Source organism: Ciconia boyciana, chromosome 5 (genome assembly GCF_034638445.1).
Source record: "Ciconia boyciana chromosome 5, ASM3463844v1, whole genome shotgun sequence".
Lineage (NCBI taxonomy): Eukaryota > Metazoa > Chordata > Aves > Ciconiiformes > Ciconiidae > Ciconia > Ciconia boyciana.
The window spans coordinates 50,755,743-50,775,047 of record NC_132938.1 but is presented as its reverse complement, the minus strand read 5'-3'; the positions used below and the strand labels follow the sequence as shown (position 1 = coordinate 50,775,047).

The 19,305-nt window shown below is 39.0% G+C and overlaps 1 protein-coding gene across 4 annotated transcripts in view; it reads right to left on the bottom strand.

Annotated features, from left to right (window-relative positions):
- The window catches only part of SH3D19 (SH3 domain containing 19), a 91,605-nt gene that overhangs the window by 11,725 nt on the left and 60,575 nt on the right, over positions 1 to 19,305 (bottom strand). For all 4 annotated transcript variants that reach the window (XM_072861181.1, XM_072861179.1, XM_072861180.1 and 1 more), the window contains exons 8-12: positions 10,556 to 10,663; positions 6,969 to 7,081; positions 4,728 to 4,786; positions 2,108 to 2,372; positions 713 to 781 (exon numbers count right to left, since the gene is read on the bottom strand). In XM_072861181.1, the coding sequence (XP_072717282.1) occupies positions 713 to 781; positions 2,108 to 2,372; positions 4,728 to 4,786; positions 6,969 to 7,081; positions 10,556 to 10,663 (614 nt within the window). The remainder of the gene's footprint in view (positions 1 to 712; positions 782 to 2,107; positions 2,373 to 4,727; positions 4,787 to 6,968; positions 7,082 to 10,555; positions 10,664 to 19,305) is intronic.

Sequence of the window (19,305 nt, the reverse complement as noted above, 5' to 3'; positions counted from 1 at the left end):
GAGCCTTCTTCTCTATCCCACCCACTAGGAATTTTTAGACTGTACTGATGACAATCACTGTGTTTGAATTACATTCAAAAGTAATTCATTGCATACAAAAAACCCAACCAAAAAAGCCCAACATGGGCAAAGATAAGGCCAGAATAATATGAATTACAACAGATAACAACAGATTGCATAGAAATCTATTTCAGCCATGTAGGTTTCTGATAATAATCAAAAAGGCTGCTCATAGCTATAATTTATACTAACTATTTAATACAGTCATGCCCTAAAAACAGCTTAGGTTCCATAGAAGCAGAGAGAGAAAAGTATTTTGAAGTCCATATGTCAAAGCCAATTCACTGATATATCATGTACAGCACTTCATAAAACTACTCGCTTATCTTTTGCCCACTTTTTGGATACTCAGCCAAGGGAGTGATTCTCTTACTATGAGACACAGAAACTTTACCAGTTTCCTCTCCCTTCTGGCACTCCAAGTAATTACTGTTGCTCTGCTCCATAAGCAGAATGTCCCTGTGCTATAAGGCAAATCACCATTATTGGGTTTTGTTTTGGTGGTTGCTTTGTTTTTATTAAAAAACCACAAGGATTTAATAAACCACTCTTACATGTCTCAGTGTAACCTTTAAAGCCTAAAGCAGTTGGTACTTTAACACAACAGGAGTCTTGCTCATTAAATATTTATCAGCAGAAAAAAATGCCTTACTTTACAGGAGAGTTCTCCAGTGTTCCTGGGAAGACAATCTTCCTTGGCAACTCCGTGAGGCACAGGAAGCTTGAATAGCAACAGAGGCAAAAGGAAAAGTTTGTTTCACTTCTAAGCACCTGAAATTTCCACTGCAAGTGAAAATGGTCAGACAATGGAACTATTCAAATCACCTACTACAGGTAACTAATTTAAGAGTCCAGTGGAAGAGGACAAGCTCCTTTGGAAGGCATTCAGAATGGACTGCTGGTGATACAAACTGCCACTTCGAGAAACCCAGGTGTCATCTGCTTTAAAAGTGTCTTAGCCACCTAACTGGTACCATGTCATATGGTACCTGATGTTTAGCAGCACACCGACACAGAAATGTATTCATTTGCCATGGAGGGCACTGAGAAGACAACCTGGGAGGAAAATTTCATTGACAGTAACACTTGTGGGCAGGGAATTACTAGTGATCTGCTACTGAAAAAAATCTCATCTACAAAATATGTCACACATTTCTTATGTAAATAGGTGTGGCTACACCAGAGAGGAAGCAACATGCTTCCCTTATCTCAAAGCTGTTCCTACTATCACCTTAAACAGATCTTTCTCTCTCTTTCTTGCTCCTCTGCTCTGCCAAGGATCTAAATGCAAGAGTGAAGATCAAAAAGAAGACAACAGAAAGCTTCCACTTCATGCTGAATGTTGATGTTGTTCATGCTACGGTTGCGTGGGTGCTTTTTTTGACAACAGCACTCGTTCAAGCAGTCACCAGCTCTGATCACTGACCAGTTTCAAATATCTGGGGAAAGATTATCTCCTTTTTATCTGTAATATTGATCCATTTATATTTAATATTCCCTAACAACCATGCAATACCAAAAAGAAACATTTTTATAATGAAAAGGGATGGCATCAATAGGATGAAAATGTAAGATAAGTGATGTTACATTCCTCACTCTTTGCAGGCTTGATTAAGCAAGGTAAACTACTTTTTAAGTTCTAATGTTTTCCCAATTTTCTTAAGCATTTTGACATAAGCAGGAAAAAACAATATACAAACGCAATTATTTAGCATCATTTTACATGCTGTAATAGAATTCAGAACTGGTGACTGTAAAAAGAACCCCCAAAGACCAAAAGCTATGCATTAAAGATATATATATATATTACATATATACACAAAAATACACACACATATGTCTATACCTTGTGTGTATATATTGCTTTCTCCAGTATTACCTTACAGTACTTATTACTATTTATCTATTAGTATTTTCTAAGGAACATTATGCTGATAGATGCACTCTGAAAGCCACATCATAGTAACCTACCTTACTGCCTTTATTACTATTTTAACCAGCACTGTTTTATAAACAACAGTCTCAGACAGAATATCTCAACTCTCACCATGTATTTATTGTAGAGAGGATGACCTGGTTTAGGTCTAGGAGGTAATGCTGGATCTGGATTTTTAAAGACTTGACTTTTTGCTCTCTTGGGTCCCAGTCTGAACTTGCTGTTTTTTTTATCAGGAGCAATGTCAGAAGTAGATCGCGAAAGAGCATCCTTCTGGGAGGAGGTCTTGGCTGCAGAGAGTTTTGGTGGAGGTGGCCTTCCAGGAACACCTTTAGGTGGGGGAGGTCGAGCAGGTGTAATTTTTCCACCCACAGGCCTAAAAATTGGACAAACCATCAGAGAAATATGCATATTAGTAAGCCTGCCACCCCATCCTCCACCACATCCCTAGCTATAGAGTATGCAATAAGGAAACGTGACTCACGATGACCTGGGCCATAGAGTGTGTAGTATCTGAAGCTCTCCAGTAATACATGAACTCTTCAGATACGGGGACTGGATGATCAAGTCCTTAGACAGATCCTTTGACTACATATTTCCAAGTCTGCTCACCACTTTCACTTATTAACAGCCTGCCAGCTTTCTCAGGAGCCCACTACATAAGCAGGGTTTCTTTCAGCAATCCACCTTTAGAAAGAGCTTTGTCTGAAGCTGCCTCAGGATGGAGTTCTTCTAGTGGTGAGCTTTAGTGAAAGCCCTGAGAAGCTCTGCTGATCTAGCTGGTCTTCAGGAATAAGCCTAGCTCATTCCCTTGGATGTCACTTACCTGAAGTGACTTTTGGGCCTCTGCTGAAACTCATGATGTATGACACCACTTTGCACAATGGCATCAATAGCAGAATTTACTATTTTTATGCAACAGATGTCTACTGCAGAAAGAAAACACCAGTGAAAATACGCGACTTTTCTGGCAATGCTGGAGGTACCACACTCTCATTAGTGTACCAGTAGTTTAGAAACCAAAATCAGAGACTAGTTAAGTGACAATGGTAATTTAAAAAAAAATAATTAAAAAAAAATTCTTAAAAATCCCCCTTACTAAGCATTGATAAAAAAAGCTGCCTATACAGTACATGAGCCATGATTTTTAGAATCAAAGAGTGTGGCCAAATCAATAATTTGCTAATTAAAAATCACCTCTGTTATAAACAAGCATTAGGTAAATAAAACTTTGGCTTCCTGTTATCAAGAAGCCTGGCACTACCGCTATTTGAAAAACACAATATTGTTTGATTCTTATTGGGAAATCTTCGGCCAGTTACTGCAAGTTTCTGCTACAATTGTCTCTCTTTTTTTCATATAGTGTAATTCAGCATAATTATTTGTTTGCGTGAATTCCTCAAGGGTCTGTAAAAATTATCAACCAAAACAAATGTACATTAGTGGATCTTTGGAGTATCGTTCTGACATATTTTGTGAGTGTCATCCACCACTTGAGAAGATATTAGTGCTCTACTAATGCTCCTAATAAGAGTTCTCTACTACTATTTGAGTATGGATTATTTTTTAAATTTCAAAAACATTTTTCACTTCTGTTCAACTTCCACCTCTCCCCTTTCTTGGCATCATCCTAAACTAAGTACTTTTAATATTGACAAAAGGGGAAATTCCAAGTTAGACTGCATTAAATCTGGAAACAAACCAACCCATACGTTTGTAAGGCAACTCAACTAGATAAGAAAACCCGAACAAGCAGTTCAGAGAATTATTACTGCTTACTTTAACAAAAAAAAAAAATCCATTTGAGCAGAAGAGTGAAAGGACAAAATGTTTACTGCAGTTCCAGAGACTCTCGGGAGAATCAGGAATGCTGTTATACTAAAGAGAACAGGGGGAAGTAACAAGCCCATAAGGGGCGATAATGAGGTGTTTCCTTGTGGGTACAACCACATTCTTTCCTGTTAATTAATACTTATTATTATTGGTAGACTAAGTTTAATAACTGAAAGATTCTCTTGTCCTGACACAACAGAGCAAACTCTTGTGTTTAAACCCACATATTTAGAGTGCAGATGCTGAGATAGCCACAGTAGGCTAGCTAGCCAATGCCTTATCTCCCTCCAGTTTGTCTCTGGCATTTAGTGACCTGAATTTAGGGCTGGCCCAGCTACTTTGGCTTCTGCAGACCTTCTTTCTTGTTGGTTCAAAAGAATAAAAAACCCCAAGGTTGTCATTGATTCTGCAGCTTCCCAGGGGGTTTAGGTCTGAAGTGAACTGTATAAACTAGCCTGTGCTTCTGGGAAGGTGCTGGCCCAGCATCTGCCCTTTTCAGGGTGGCAGCATCTGCCACCTCCATTCCTTCACCACTCAAACCCAGCCACAAGTGCAAGTGCTGTTGATCAAAAGGTCAGCAACATGCAGGAAGGGATGTTCTGCGTTCAGCTGTGGGTGAAAAGGTTAAAGATGCAGAAAGGAATGACTGTCAGCAGCCACTGTACATTAGCTGAAGAGCCAAACAGCTGTCCTCCTATCATCTCCCTGCTCATACCAATAATGTACAAACAAGTATTAATCAGCTGGCAACTTGGTCCTGCCCATTTATTAGTGAGCATACTACCTACCCAAGCCTATTGAGTTAGGACTAGAGTTGGTAGTGTCTACATTGAGACTAGCTAGGCAAACTAGCTCAGAAACACCACTTTTAAGTGAGTCACGGAAGAATTGCACTTACCTTGGGGGTAGTACAGGTTCTAGCTGAGGCACTCCACCTTGTTCTGAATGATCCAACTCCTACAAAGATTTGAAAGAAAAAAGCCAAATTTTTAAGTTGAAGAAACAAAAATGATCTTGTTTGAATGATGCATTTCTTATATTAAATTATACCCTACAGACAGGAAAAACAAGAGTTTCTGGAGGTCTGGGAATAAAGTAATAAGAATTATGGTGTGTTCTAGCATTTTAAAGTCTTGTTGGACATAGAGGGAGATGTAAATAACCTGGCTGACTACCTGAATCACAGCTTAAATTGTACATTAGGTATGACCCAGCCCTCCTTTCCTACTACACAGGAGTCAGGGCTTAAGAGCAAAATTCAGGAGAATCATACAAATGTACAATTTCACTGCCCATAGGATTCCAACTGCTGCAGTTACATTATCAATTTTGATTTAACTTTGACAGATGAAACACTTTGAACAGGCTTAAAGCAGAAAACATGACACTGATGCAACTCGCACAGGACAGCGTCTCTTGCAAATAACATTAGCTCTCATTAAAGAAGGCATCTAAGTATGTTTCCTAGAGATCTAACAGATAAACCCTGGTGAATCTTGCTTTGGCAGATTAAGGCATCACTCCTCCCAGCTGCCCATCCTGACCCTGCCAGAGAGTACTAGCCTGTAGCAGAGGAGAACATGTGCCATGTCTGAAGGGCTTGGACCGCAGTAATGGATTAACAAGTTACCATCCTTTCTGCCTCCTGCTGTTCATTTTCATTCCAGTGCCAGAGAGTACTGCCAGCTCTGCTGAACAAGCACAGCTGCTTGTGGAACAGCATGGTAAATCAGAGTGCTGAATCTGGGTTCAAAAGTATCCATTATGAACCAGTAATTTTAAATAGGTCTGAACAGTCTTGTTTACTTAATTAGGGATACATGTGCTTGAAACTGGTAAACAATTTCTGTGATTTTTCATACCTAGATGTATTTTGTTACAAAATTTTGACCCTTGATTAAGTCCCCAAATGAATGTTCCTAATTAAACAATCCTGATTAGAAAGAAAATAACCTGCTACTTTCAGATGGGGATGTTATCCTCATACCAAAAATTTTCCTCTTCTGTGTGAAAAGGAACAAATCTGTACCAACTGCTACTTACTGTCAACAATTTTTACTGTTGCTGGTTAATCACTTCCACTGACAAACAATACCAGTTGTATCTTTCCAAAGATAAGATTTAAATGTTTCAGTGGATTTGATGCAGTCTTTTTCTTAAAAAAATCCTCTGAAGCTTACACATGACTGTCACAATAACCTGGATGACATTGTAAATGTTTTGGGGTTGCTTTGTATAAAATGTTATTTAACATCTTGTATTGGAAATCATTTTTTCAGCATTATCCAGAAAAGATGGGACCACCATGAATAGCCTCTTCAATCATGACATTTAAAAACTCCTTTATCCTATTAGCAGAGGTAGCCACAAAGACATTTGTTGGCAGCTGTCCATCTAGTGAGGGCTTTTGATTTGATTTGATCTTTATACTGCCTGTGGTTTCCACAAGATTCTCTGCCATTCTTGCCATCTCTCAATATTTGGAAATTCTACTGTCATTTTCTAGTTTATTTTAATTCCCTTCTGTAAATCTGTGTCAAAGGGCATATAGGATACACAGCTACAATGTCTACTGTTACTATGTGCTCAGGAGCGAGGAGCAGAGCCTTACTTTCCAAAATAGATGGTTCTGCTCAGGCTCCAACAGGACCAGTAGAAAACAACTAGAAGGAAAGGGCTGAAGAAAGCAAGCTTCATTCATCTACAGAAAAGTTTCCTCTGCCTCGAAATTAGCACAGACACTAAGAGGTACTGTGTGTATGAAGGTAAAAAAATACATTTCTAAAGGATTTTGACAATATTTCACTATGTAAATCTCATTGGACTTTGAACCACTTTGCAGTGCTTTTGAAACTAAATTGTAGAATATCCTGATTCCAGCTGCTAAATACAGAAAATTGAAGATAGACGTGATCAAAGTTTAGTAAAATCGACAAAGTGCTTTTCAGAACTGACAGCAGTCTAAATTACCTAATTAAATTAGAGGATGCAATTAAAAGAAAAAAGCCTTATATTTCTGAGTAGTCCTTTTCATCCTTTGGTCCTTCAAATAACTTACTTTACAAATGCTTGAGAGTCACAAGAGATCTGTTAACCAAAGCAGACAAAGCTGTAATACAGGAAAACAGTTCTAACTTACCACTTTTTTTACTAGGTCACCACTGTTGGGTTTTCCCACTGTGATATCGGAGGTGTTCCCAATAGGCTTTTCAGCAGGAAGTGGCGGAGGGCTATGCAGGATTTCATTTAAAGCTGTAAAAAATCCCAGAAGTTCCCAAATGAAAATCTAATTGATAGCTTCTTTACATGGACCAACAATAGGTATGGGAATCCACCTTGGTTTGGGACATTTTTTTGTGAACACAACTTCCTTCCTCAAAGCCAGAGCAGCCAATGGGCAGGACCGCTCAAAGACTAGTGAAGAGAAAAGGGACGTGAAGGGAACATTGCAACTCTGAGGTTGACTTCAGGAGCACTTTCCATCCTGCATAGTGGATCTTCACTTTACTCTCAGGACACCAGCAAGTTATTCTAGGGTTTCAGGGTTTCAGCTGCAATACTTGTTGATATAATATTAGATGAGTAGGAGAGTTTCTACCCCTGGGAATGTCAGACTCATTACTGGATACCCTGAAACACCATCACCATCTCTCAGCCACATTTCTAAACTGGCTCACTTTTTTCAGCTGTCAGCTCCTGGAATATCCTTCAGGCTGGAAAACAGCTGAGGGTTATTTCAAGTAACCCTGAAAGATCAGGAGACTTGAATGGAAGAATCTCCAGAAAGGTAAGGGCAAGAAAAGAAACCGTTGCCTGCTACAAAATTCAGGGTGACAGAAAGAAAACAGAGATGGAAGCTCCCTGGTAGTCTTTAAGGAGCTAAGCAAATTTAAGACATGGAAGAGGAAACAGTTCAGCTCTTACTAGGGAAGAGTGATGATGTCCTCAGTCTCAATAAAGAACACAAAAACCTGGTAATTATATGATACTTGCTTTCAATGTCTCTGCCACTGAAACCTGAAAAGCACTTGGACAGGTTTTGCCAGCATATTTACCAATCATTTTGTCTTTATGTATTGGAACTTTGCCATCTATTTTACAAAGTATTTGTATACCAAGAAAATTCATTTCATACAAGGAACTTCAGACACTTAAGCTCTTCTGACTTCCAGCCAGTCTTGGAGTTACGTGAAAATACGTGTAGACAGCCTGGACATTTATAGATTGATGACAAAAAAGAGGAGAGATTCTTCCCAAATGAAAACTTTCAGTTGCTCATTTCATGAAAAGTACTCTCAACAAATAAACAACAAATAGGAAGGAGAAGTGTTGTTTGTTTCTAACAACTCAGTTGCATTACTATGATCTAAAACACTGGTGTGACGTTTAAAAATGGATCAGTTCAAGGATAAATCCCTTATTCTTAGGAGCCCGTCACAGTTACCGTGTTGGCAGTGACCCGGGAAAAAAAGTTAGTGAAGTTCATCACTCTTCTAAGCTAGTATGATGGATGAAAAGTAAAAACAATACCTGACAGTAATTGCAAGAGAAATCTTCTCTTATCATACCTTACTGATATATAAAAGTAAGGTATATAAGATAAATAAAAACACATGCAAGATATATAAAAAGATTTATAAGATACATAAAAAGCACAATAGATTTATTTATTCACACCACTTCAAATCTTGATATATACACAGATGGCCTAATTTCCTCACCTTTACTCTTTAGAAGACCAAAATTAGAGGAAATAAAGGAAGAAAAAAAAACCCAAGAACTAGAAGGCAGGCGTTATTTTCAGTGATTTCGAAGTGTAGTAACTGAAGTGGAACTTTAATGCTTCCTTTCTAATCACATCTTGACAAAAATGCTAATGCTAAATAAGTGCTTTACTGGAGTTCAAACTCTTAAGCATCCAGCTCTGTCCTCTTTTTGGTAGTGCTGGGTGCGGGGTTTTTTTGGTTTATTGGGGTTTTTCTTTTTGGTTTGTGCTGGTTCTTGACAGAATTAACCTCCCTCCATACCCATAATGGTGAAAGACCCCTTGTACTGAGATTATGTGGCCCTCTCACAAGGTAAATCCTACTATATCCATGTTATACCTTGGCCCAGTTGTACTTTTCTCATTTTCTAACAGCTTACATTTCTGCAGCAGCTCCTATTTGACAAAAGGCTACTCTGCTTTCTTGGAACCTGCTTCTGTTCCTCCACATCCCATTAATCTTCCAGCCACAGCCTCCCATAAAGCAGTCCTTCACACCCCCCTGACAAATGTAGCTAAGTACAGTATGACCAGCAGTCTCCTGTGGAAAGTTCAATTACCACTAGAGAGCAGCAAGGGACCAGTTATCTACAAGTTCAAAGAGAATCCAGCTCGGGGAAAAAAAAAAGAAAAAGAAAAAAAAAATTGTCAGGTCTTTTGTTTGTTTGTTTTTAATAAAAATTACAATTTCCTTTGTGGAGAAGAATTATGTCTTGGGTTCTTTACAGTAGTTCATAAACATATTCTTCCAACTGAAAAGAACTTTTATTTATGATCAGGTATTAACAGAAAGACTTTTCCTCATAGCTTTATCTTCAGTTGTCTCTGCATTTTTAATAATTTCCACTGCATTTCTCACATATGCAGAGGAAAAGAAAACCTAGTATTTTAGCACTGGGGTGGTGGTGGTGGGAGCAGGGAACTCAGGAAATAATGAGAGAAAGTCTTAGGAGAAAAGCCATCTGGATATCTAGTTGCCACAAGCTGGCTCTACACCTACTCAGTGTAGTAAAACATGATTTTGAAATACGAGTTTTAAGAGCTATCTTGTGACATTTCTACCTAAGCTTTGAGGATAAAACATAAGGCTAAACAGAAGCAAGTATGTACTCCAGCATACAAAGATCAACACAAAGACCTTGTGGCTCTCTGATAAATTTCCGCTCTGAGATACTGTCAGCGTCATTTGTAAAGCTGTAAAGGATTAGAGGTAGAAGGCATTAGGGATACAGTAACTGTCAGAAAACTATAGTCAAGACCTTGACACAAAATTGAACACATCAGGTTTTTGCATCCAAGTTCTCACATGCCTTTTTTATTCCCTTAACTGCTACCAAAATACTATTGCTTAAATGGCCACAGATTTCAAATCTAACAAGGCTCAAGGGAACTTTTTGATGTAAGCTGTGAAAACTATGCTTACATCCCAACTAAGCTGTGTTTGAAGCAAAGTTTAATACTCTAATGTTGTTCCTTTGACAAGTGGGGGCCCTGCTCCCAGGAAGCTCGGGAGCAGTATTAAAATATCCTCAGCTGATGTCAGAACAGAAGTCAATTTGACGAAAGGTACAGCTCAGTGATATGGCTTAGCTGATGAAACAAGCTTGCTTCTGCTGAAAGGGTCTCCTTCAGCTCTTCCCTGCCAGCCTTTAGATCCCACACACATACCATTTCACCTCTGATATGCATTAGTTCCATAAGGTTTGAGGGACATCAAACTTAGCACAAGGGAGGGAGCCAGACGAGGTAGCTGGGAGGCAGGGAGAGGGGAACATGACCCCCAGCTATTTCTCCCTCCCACCACAGTCCTTAGGTTGGCTCCTCTGTCTTGTCAAACTGTACCATAGGATTTCTTTGGCACCTAATATAGCTATTAAACAGCAACTCAATTAGTAAATAGTAAGTCCCAGTTAAAATGATTTTCTGACAGATTTCTCAGACAATCTGGGAGAAGAACTTACGTTTCCCAGGTTTAGCTGGGATTCGGATCACAGTGGGTTTCCGGGCTAAAGCTGGTTGAGCTGTCTGTTCCTTTGCAAGTTCACTTTTGGTGAGGAACTGAAATGGATCTAAAAGGAAAAAAAACCCCAACATATTTAATATTTATTAGTTGAACACAAATCTCACCAGGTATTGCTTTCATTACTAAGGACATTTATATTTAACATCCAAGAAAGCAATTAAAAAAAAATGTAAGTCAGGCTGATGCAAATAGTGTACTCAGCTCTTTGTAAATAACATGTCTTTTCTGTACATCTGCATTCATAGTTGACTTAACATAAACATGCTCCAGATGCCTTCTGGGATTATATAAGCCACTGAACAAGAGGAACTGCAGTGCTTGGTAATAGGGACCTGAAATCAGGATGGCTTTAGGGAAATGTTTTCAAAGCAGTTGCTCTAATATGCAGACATAGCTGTGAACACATTCGCTAAAAAGTTTTAATCAATAAAATCTTGCCAAAGCTAAACAATCAGCACTGCAGCAGATAAAATGCCTACAGAAACAAAACAAAGCATTTAAATATTACTCATTACAAAACATCTTTGCTGTAGAACAACTAATTCCCTGGAAGATTCTGCATCATTTTGTTGATTATAAACCTGGTGTCAGGGGGAGACTGGTTCAGACCAAGGACTGAGAGTCGTGCCTGAGCTCTGCCCCTGCCTGTATCACTCATTCCTCTACAAGCCTGTCCAATCATTCCATTGGTAAGACAGGAGCAATGTCTTCTATGCTTCATAAACTTAAGCGCTGGTCTCTTATTAATAGGCATGGGAACATATGTGCATGTAGAAGGCAGCTGTAAAAATACTTGTACATAAATAAAATCCAAATCAATGGGTTCTTTCTCAAGTACACCTTCATGTCAAAGAGCAATACTTCATTTATACCTCTTCTCTGTTGTTAACAACTGCTACCTTTTTCTCCGACATTACCAAAAACTGCAGTAAAATGGCAATGCTTAACGGTATTATAAATGTGTAAAGTAGAAACTGGAGAAGCACTCCAGACAATAAATTCTCCATGGCACATATTCATAGCCCCAACAACCGAGTTTGATCTCCTCTGGTGGCCTTTTTAGATGTATAGCTCAATGAGATGTTATTTATGGAGTGTCAGAGTCTCAGAGAGGAAATATGCTGGGCATCTCTTTAAATTCTTCATGACTTTTTATAAAAACATACCCTTTTCCAAAACTACTGTACTTTCAGACAAAGTTAGAAGCCCTGTATTTGATAAAATTTTATCTTCAACACTTATAAAAAACAATTTAAAAAATTATGTAATACAAAGTCATGATTTCTTACAGATAATTTTGGATAGTATAACGTAATGCAGTTTATCAAGACACTAGAAATCTGTGTCTGGGAATATGCGTAAGATTTAGGAAAATCCAGAAATACAGTATTTCTTTATGAACAACCTAATTCAAAACCTTCTAGCATTTTAATTAAAAAAGCCTTGGCATTTTTAGAGAGAGGGGAAGAAGACCGAGTACATCAAGCTCTGTTTTTTGGGGGTTTTTTACCAAAAATAGGCCCAAAGTAATTTCAGAGAGAGAAAACACTATGTACTATTGAGCTGCTGAATTACAGTGTAGTGGACTGCCCTCCTGCATGCACACAACTTGGCAGTCACAGCTCCTCCAGCCTCTGCTGCCGCTCCTCTTTGCTGGGTGCTTCTGCCTGCAGCCGGCAGCCCCCTCTGCCCGTGCCCCCAGCTCCCCCCAGCTCCCACTTCCAGCGTGCAGCTGTAGCAACAGCAGGGACAACATGCCCGTGCATGCTCACCCCTGCTCAGATGTCCACCTCCCACTAACTACCTCCTTGCTTAAGGCTCTTGTCGTAGGTGTATCCATCATGTACAGGTGTGCCACGGGGGTTTATGCCATGGTCCCTGTCAAAGTCAAGACATCTACCCACCTACAGGCTCCCCGGAAATCTGCCTGGGTACCTTCATGTCACATTTTAATCATGAATCAAAGCACATCAATTCCTTCTGTCAGGCTGTTTGTACAACTGCTTTGACCGTACACTTCAGGTAGAAAGGATCATGACAGGTCAACGATTTGTCTACAGCTAAAGGTATACAGGCTGTAGTCAAAAATAAGCTCTCTTCCCATCTGGACAGAAGATGGCTCTGTCATGTTGTGCCCAAGGACACTGGCACATGCAGAAACTAGGCACAGGCAACCCACAGTGTTTTAGAAGGTAAGGGTAAAACTAACATCTTGTTTAAGTTATGGATTAGCACTAGTCAGTAAAAGGTTTAGGTGTCTTCAGTGAAAGCTGCATCAGAGCAAGGATTTTTCTAGAGGACTTGGAAACACAGACCACAGGAGGGGTGCAAGCATTCTGGCAGTATGGTCATTACAAGAAACAAAATTCCCACTCTATGAGCAAGCCTGCAGTTATAATTTTGTTTTATTCCTTTATACCTATGTCTGCTAGCTACACTGCTAACATTTGAATAGCATTAAAAAAAGAAGATTTATCAAATCTTAACTCTTAAGCTGGTGTTCAGAGTGACTTTAGTGCAGCTGAAAAAAGAAAACCAAAAGCAGACCTTCTCCTCTCTTTCAGTTATCTGTCAACTCTACAACAGATTTGAGGAGTGACCCTGCTGAGGCAGCAGGGCAGCAGGGCCTCAAAGCTGCAGTGGCCCGTTGGGAAGCTGGACACACAGGGCGAGCAGAGGAAAGGTGAGCAGGGCTAAGTCACAGGCTCCTTGACACAGCAGGACCGTAGGGAACATGCTGGCACATGCAGCACCTCTCAAGGTAAGGAAGTTCTGCATGAACAATGAGGAAACAGTCTTCCAAAGCCTCCATCTTATAAAACTATAGACATTGTGAGAACAAGTGAAAATGCTCTAAACACCCAAAATAATCATATATCTGTATTCTTGTAAATTTATGGGAGATTTAAAATTGTACAAAATTACTGTTTGTCAGCTGTTAATCATTGCTATGCGTAGAAATGGTTTTCTCGGCCATTCAACAGTTGGCAGAGGTCTCTCAATCAATAAATCTGAGAAGTAATTTCTAAGTCTGAGAAAAGTAATTTCTAAGGCTGAGAAAACCATTCGATGAACCTTAGTTTTCCACTTGTTATCTTATGTTCAATTATACTGTTGTCACCTCATAATTAGTTTAAAACTCATTACCTTGTTTGTGTTATTCCATTCCCCAGTGTTGGGTTTGCAGCAGAAATTGGCTGAGTAAATGGCTGTGCTGCTTTGTGCAATGGGACTGACAACATATCAAATTTTTATGTTGTTTAACAACAATTGGGCATCGTTTGAGCATAATTCACAGAGGTGTGAAAACAGAATTGTTAATATACTCATTTAAAGCTTCTGAGCTCAAGGAAATTAATCTGCAAGGCATTTTTCACAACACATATCAACAGACTTCTATCGATTTTTTTTTTATTAAACTTTTACAATGATGCTTAAAGCCCCTGTCTTCCCTAGCCTCACTTTTCTATAGCTTCTCTTTCAAAGGCTTATGTGACATATATTCCTGTGCTTGTTCAAAGGAAAGACAAATGAAAGCTGTGTATTCAAATACACTGTATATCATCTCTTTCTTTTACCAGTTTAGGAGAGACAGCTTTTTTCCCCCACTTTCATTTACCATCCTTATTTAAAATAAAAAATTAGGAAGTTACAGAACAAACACTAGGTTTTGCCCATGTGAGCAGGACAGATGGATATCTTTCTGAAATATTTATTGGTAGCCTTTAAGTAAGTGGTAGTAAGATGGTAACAGACACCTCAGCAGCAACAAGGGGAATCTCCAAACAAATCAGATGTGGAAAGCTAAAAGCACAGAATAGCAATATCTGCTGTGAAGATGCTCAGTCCTGCAAGAAGTAGTCTCAGTACACACGATAACAACCTAGTACGAAAGGCATTGATGCTGACATTACAACACTTTCCACTACAGAAGTACGCAACTGTGTCTACTTTCAATGTTTAATCAAAAAACCTAAATCAGCCGTTAAAGGCAAGGCTCACACATTCTCTTCACACAGTATTGTTATCGGGGTCTTCCAGGAACAGAGAATAGAGCCAAACCTCATCAACAAATGGTTTTATTAAAACCTAGCCCCATGAAACGATTCTGGTGTTCGTGGAAGCATACTTAACCCATCCTTGGGGGGAAGATTTTCAACAACAGGCCCCTCCCAGTAATATAGCTGGAGAGTCAATGCAAACCTGACAGATAACATCCCAAAGAGGAATGGGGTCCATGCTCAAGAAATACTCTGAAATGCTACAACCAAAAGTCTGATGTTCACTTAGATGTTCTAATTCTCAACCTATTTATAACTATAAATAGACATATTAGACAGGTATCCTACCTAAATTCCAGCATCAGTGATTTTCCCAATCTCAGTTTTACCCAGTATTTTTCATCACCGAAATTAACAGTTCACTGTTCTTAGAAATGGTATTTCTGACCGAGAGAGAATAATATGAACTACACCACCTTTCTCAAGATATAGAATTTGCAGCTCTGTCTGCATGGAAAATTGCCATGATCTGGTCATGACCATAGCTTTTAATAGACTGGGAAATTAAAAAAGAAAAAGGGAAAAAAAAAAAAAAAAGAGAGAGAGAATGGGATACAGGCTCTTTCAGGATGTAATCCATGCATAACCTGAAAGTAAGCTCAGGTGAAACTCAGGCTTCTTAGCATTCTCCTAACACTAGGAGAGTAGACCAAGTCACTCAAATAAAAGGAATACAGCATTCAGGAGCAGACTTAGTATGGCTTCAGACTTAAAATTGGAGCAGAGACAAGCAAATCTGCTATCATAATGTTCTAGGATTTCTTTCTCCCCAGTCTACACAGAGGTTTTTCATGACTAGCCGAGTTATTTTGGTAGAGGCGGTGAACAGACTGTGTGGCCCTGCTTCATTCAAAGATTTACAGTTCATCAGGCCAAGGAGATTTGCTTTACCTGATATGGCACATTTAGTCAAAAAGGTACTTGAGCGGGCTGGTAAAAATCTCTTATATGTAACAACCTTTACATATAAGTAACTTTTCCAATGTGGTTGCCAAAGCATTAGTTTTATTTCTGCACCTGGTTATGCTGTTTTATCAAAAGCACACAACAGCAGAGCAAGCACACAGTAATTTCAGAAAGTTTTATCTTGAGGATTATCTTTCCTCCCAGAAACATTATGTCCAGATGCTGAAACAGAAATTTCAAACTTCTCACATGTTAACACGATTTTTTAAAAAGACTTGTTCAAAGACTTCAGGACAGGAAGAATTTATCCAACATTTGTTGCTACTCAGAGCAGAGAAAATGTAGTGACCTACTTGCATAGGTTTTAGGCATTGCTCCCTGTTCACTGCTGAAATCTGATGGATCACCGCAAAAAGCAAGGCAACTCAAGGCCACTGATCACTATCTTTGAGGAACGAGTCCAATCCAAAGAATGAATGATGTTTACAGGATGCATGTGGAGTTTGCAGAAGAAGCCTAGCCATCAGTATAACAAAAGTGCACAAAGTCAAAGAATTATGTAGAGCTTGATATTCTCTGGAAAGTATAGCCAAAAAAAATGCTGAGATGCAACAGAAGATCCAACCTAAATGTACGTGTTAAAAATGCAAGATGTCCTTAACTGAGCAATGAAATATCTCATCCACAATGTTAGAAAGTTGGAGAGCAGATAAAATAAAATCTACTACTAGAATAGCAAAATTTCTTGGGCTATTGTAACACTTAATGGCAATATAAGCATTTATGGAGTGGAAAGCTACAGTGCTGCATCGTACACAGAGACAGATATAAATGGACCTTTTCCAAGCTTCCAGCACTTCTCTCTCAAACTGTGGGAATGCCCACACTTACTATCTGTATGTATCTAAAAGTACAACCATTTGGTTCATTGCTAGCTTGTCCATACTAGTAAAGGTGATAGTAATTACACCACCTTTGGCACAAAAGAACTGCTTATACCAGCACGAGCTATTATGTGAGAGTTTGGAGGCTATTCCTACATCAGTAATCTATTTTGCTAGTTGAAGTAAGACTTGCAAGAGCCTTCAGGAGGTCTATAATCCAACCTCCTGCCCAGAACAGGTCAGCCATGAATTCATGTTGTTAGAAATTGGTTGCATAACCTGGACTAACTTAAAAAACTGGATGCCGGAGGGTATTTGGACATACAGTGGGGGACAAAAAAACAAACCCCCAAAATTACCCTGGAGAGTAAGAAACACAGCCTTGTCCATTCTTGCCAGGTGAATGAATGCTTGTTCATTGGCAAGAGATTCAAGTGCCCCAAAACAGGCAAGCTGGAAATCTCTGAAGCAGAGGATTGGTGATGAAAAGCAGTAGGGCATACAAAATAAATCTTTTTAATGAAAATGTGAAAGACAAGGGAACTTATAATGTTGTTTAAAATACCTATCTACCCTCTTGCAAGAATCTCACATGCTTTCAGCAAAGGAAAAAAATTTATAAACACTTCTTTTAAATAAGCATTTTGTTCTTCTTTGACAATCTTTCTGATCAAAGGATATCTGCATTTTAAGTGTTATTGTAAAATAAACAGATTTAATCATCAGAGAAGACAGCTATTATTAAGAACATTATTACTTGTGTGTTACCACTTAACAGCATCTGTAGACATGGAACTCAAAAGCAAATTCATTTGCATTTGACAACCTAAAGGGCTCTTCATCTATTATGTACCTATGATTGTAAAACCTTATTTGTTTCCTGAAACTAGATATAAGGCCCTGTCCTGTGGTAACAGTGGAGTCATTTCCAAGCTCCTTGAAGGCTCCAATTTATGTTTAGTAAGCAAACATCTCTAGCGTCTGAAGAGTTAATGGATGCTTGTTACCACTTCTGCTGGGGATTGCCAGCCTTGCAGCAAAACCAACAGGACACAGCACAGACCCATACCTCCACTACTCCACCCCACAGTAGCATGTCTTCAGGTAAATCTGTCTTTGTCAGGGGTTTAAGCCAAACAGCAGAGTAAAATGGATGAGATGGCTCACTCTTTTCTGGGGATGATACTTTTGGCAGTAAGTAAAAAACGAGAGAGATAACTTTAAAATAACCACAACAAGAGTCATCAGAAGTAACACAGCAGAACCCTAAGAAAAGCTGCATTATTTGGAAGATATGTCTGGACTAATCTAGCAGTTAGAAATATTTCAGTTCTTTTTTTCTTTTCCTTCCTGAGGAAGCAATTAAAAATAAGCAGCTGGGCAATATCCCCACAGCAGATGAATCTGGAGTTACTAAAGCAGCAGTTTTTCTGAATTGTCTACAATGTAAAACAAATTCCACCATTAATGCCACAAGAAGGAACGATACATATAAATGGATAGCAGCACTGGTTTGGTTGGGTTTTTTTTCACTATACAGGCAGAAATGAACTTTTATACTGTGATAAAGTAGTTAGAGAGGGAGAGAGAGAGAACAATTAAGAAATGCAGTAGTCGTATTACTGTTAGAATTTAAATACACTAATATGATGAAGATATCAAAACAGAGAGCTGTCTCCTGCTGGTAAGGTAAGGCGCTCTCTGAACTACTTCTCAAAGCATTTGGTTTAAATTGAGTTCTGGTATATCAGGCATAGAGCAATCAGTGAATTATATGCTGTTTTAGAGAGAGAGAGGATGAGAGAGAAGAATAACTCTCCACACACACAAAGGAATGAAAACATTTTAGCAAGATCACCTCCAGGTTTTAATTTAAATGTGTGCTTTAAATGCACTTTTACCTTATTTTCTTTGTCCAAAACATATATTCTCAGAGCATTTAGCAAGCAGGCACACTACATGCTTTAACATAGCAACTAATACAAGTTATGGGCAAAATCATGGATCTTATGAAGCCATAGAATTTACACTCAGTTCAACTTGCACTAGGATTTCATTTCCAAGCCTTTGTAAAAATGGGTTAGTGAGAAGAGAGCCCACCTGACAGATTACCGAAACTTTTAACCTTCAGGAACTGCACAAATCCCTGTTATCAGCTACAAGAGAAATGCAAAAATACCCCAGATGATCCAAAATATCACAACTGTCATCAAAGCATTAGCACCTCAAGATTTAGAGTCCCAAACAGATGCCTTCACATTCTAAATGACTGACTTGAACAGGAGTAATTTCATTAGGATACAAATGGCTTTGAACATTATCTCTAGCCTTTGAGTCCAAAATTATGGCACTTAGAACTGGCATCAATTTTGGCTGCTGATGAAAGAAGCAGTCCTAAAGATTTGTCATTCCTGTCTTCTCCTTCCTGGCACTTCCCTTGGGCCAGCATCAGAGACATGAGTTGGATGCAAGGTTCTGCCACAGTTCACCTCTGAATCTCAGGGCTGTTGAGCTTCCAAAGCTCTCACAGACATCAACTGGCAGAGTGGATGCTGAAAGCTTTGAAAGGGATCTCAGTACCCAGAGTCTGTATTTGCACCAGAACGGTTCCCCCTCTCCATATAGGTCAGACAAAGATAAAATCATTAATGTTTGGATAAGTGCAAGTTCACTCTACTAACAGCTGTGCTGTTGGAGATGCTGTCAAACACTGATGAAACCCATGGGATTGCCTGAGGTGAACTTGAAAGAAAATCATCCAGCTAGCTTTGGTAGTTAAACTACCAGTTAAACACTGACAGTTAAACTGGTGAAACTGTAAACTGGTTTGTTGCCAA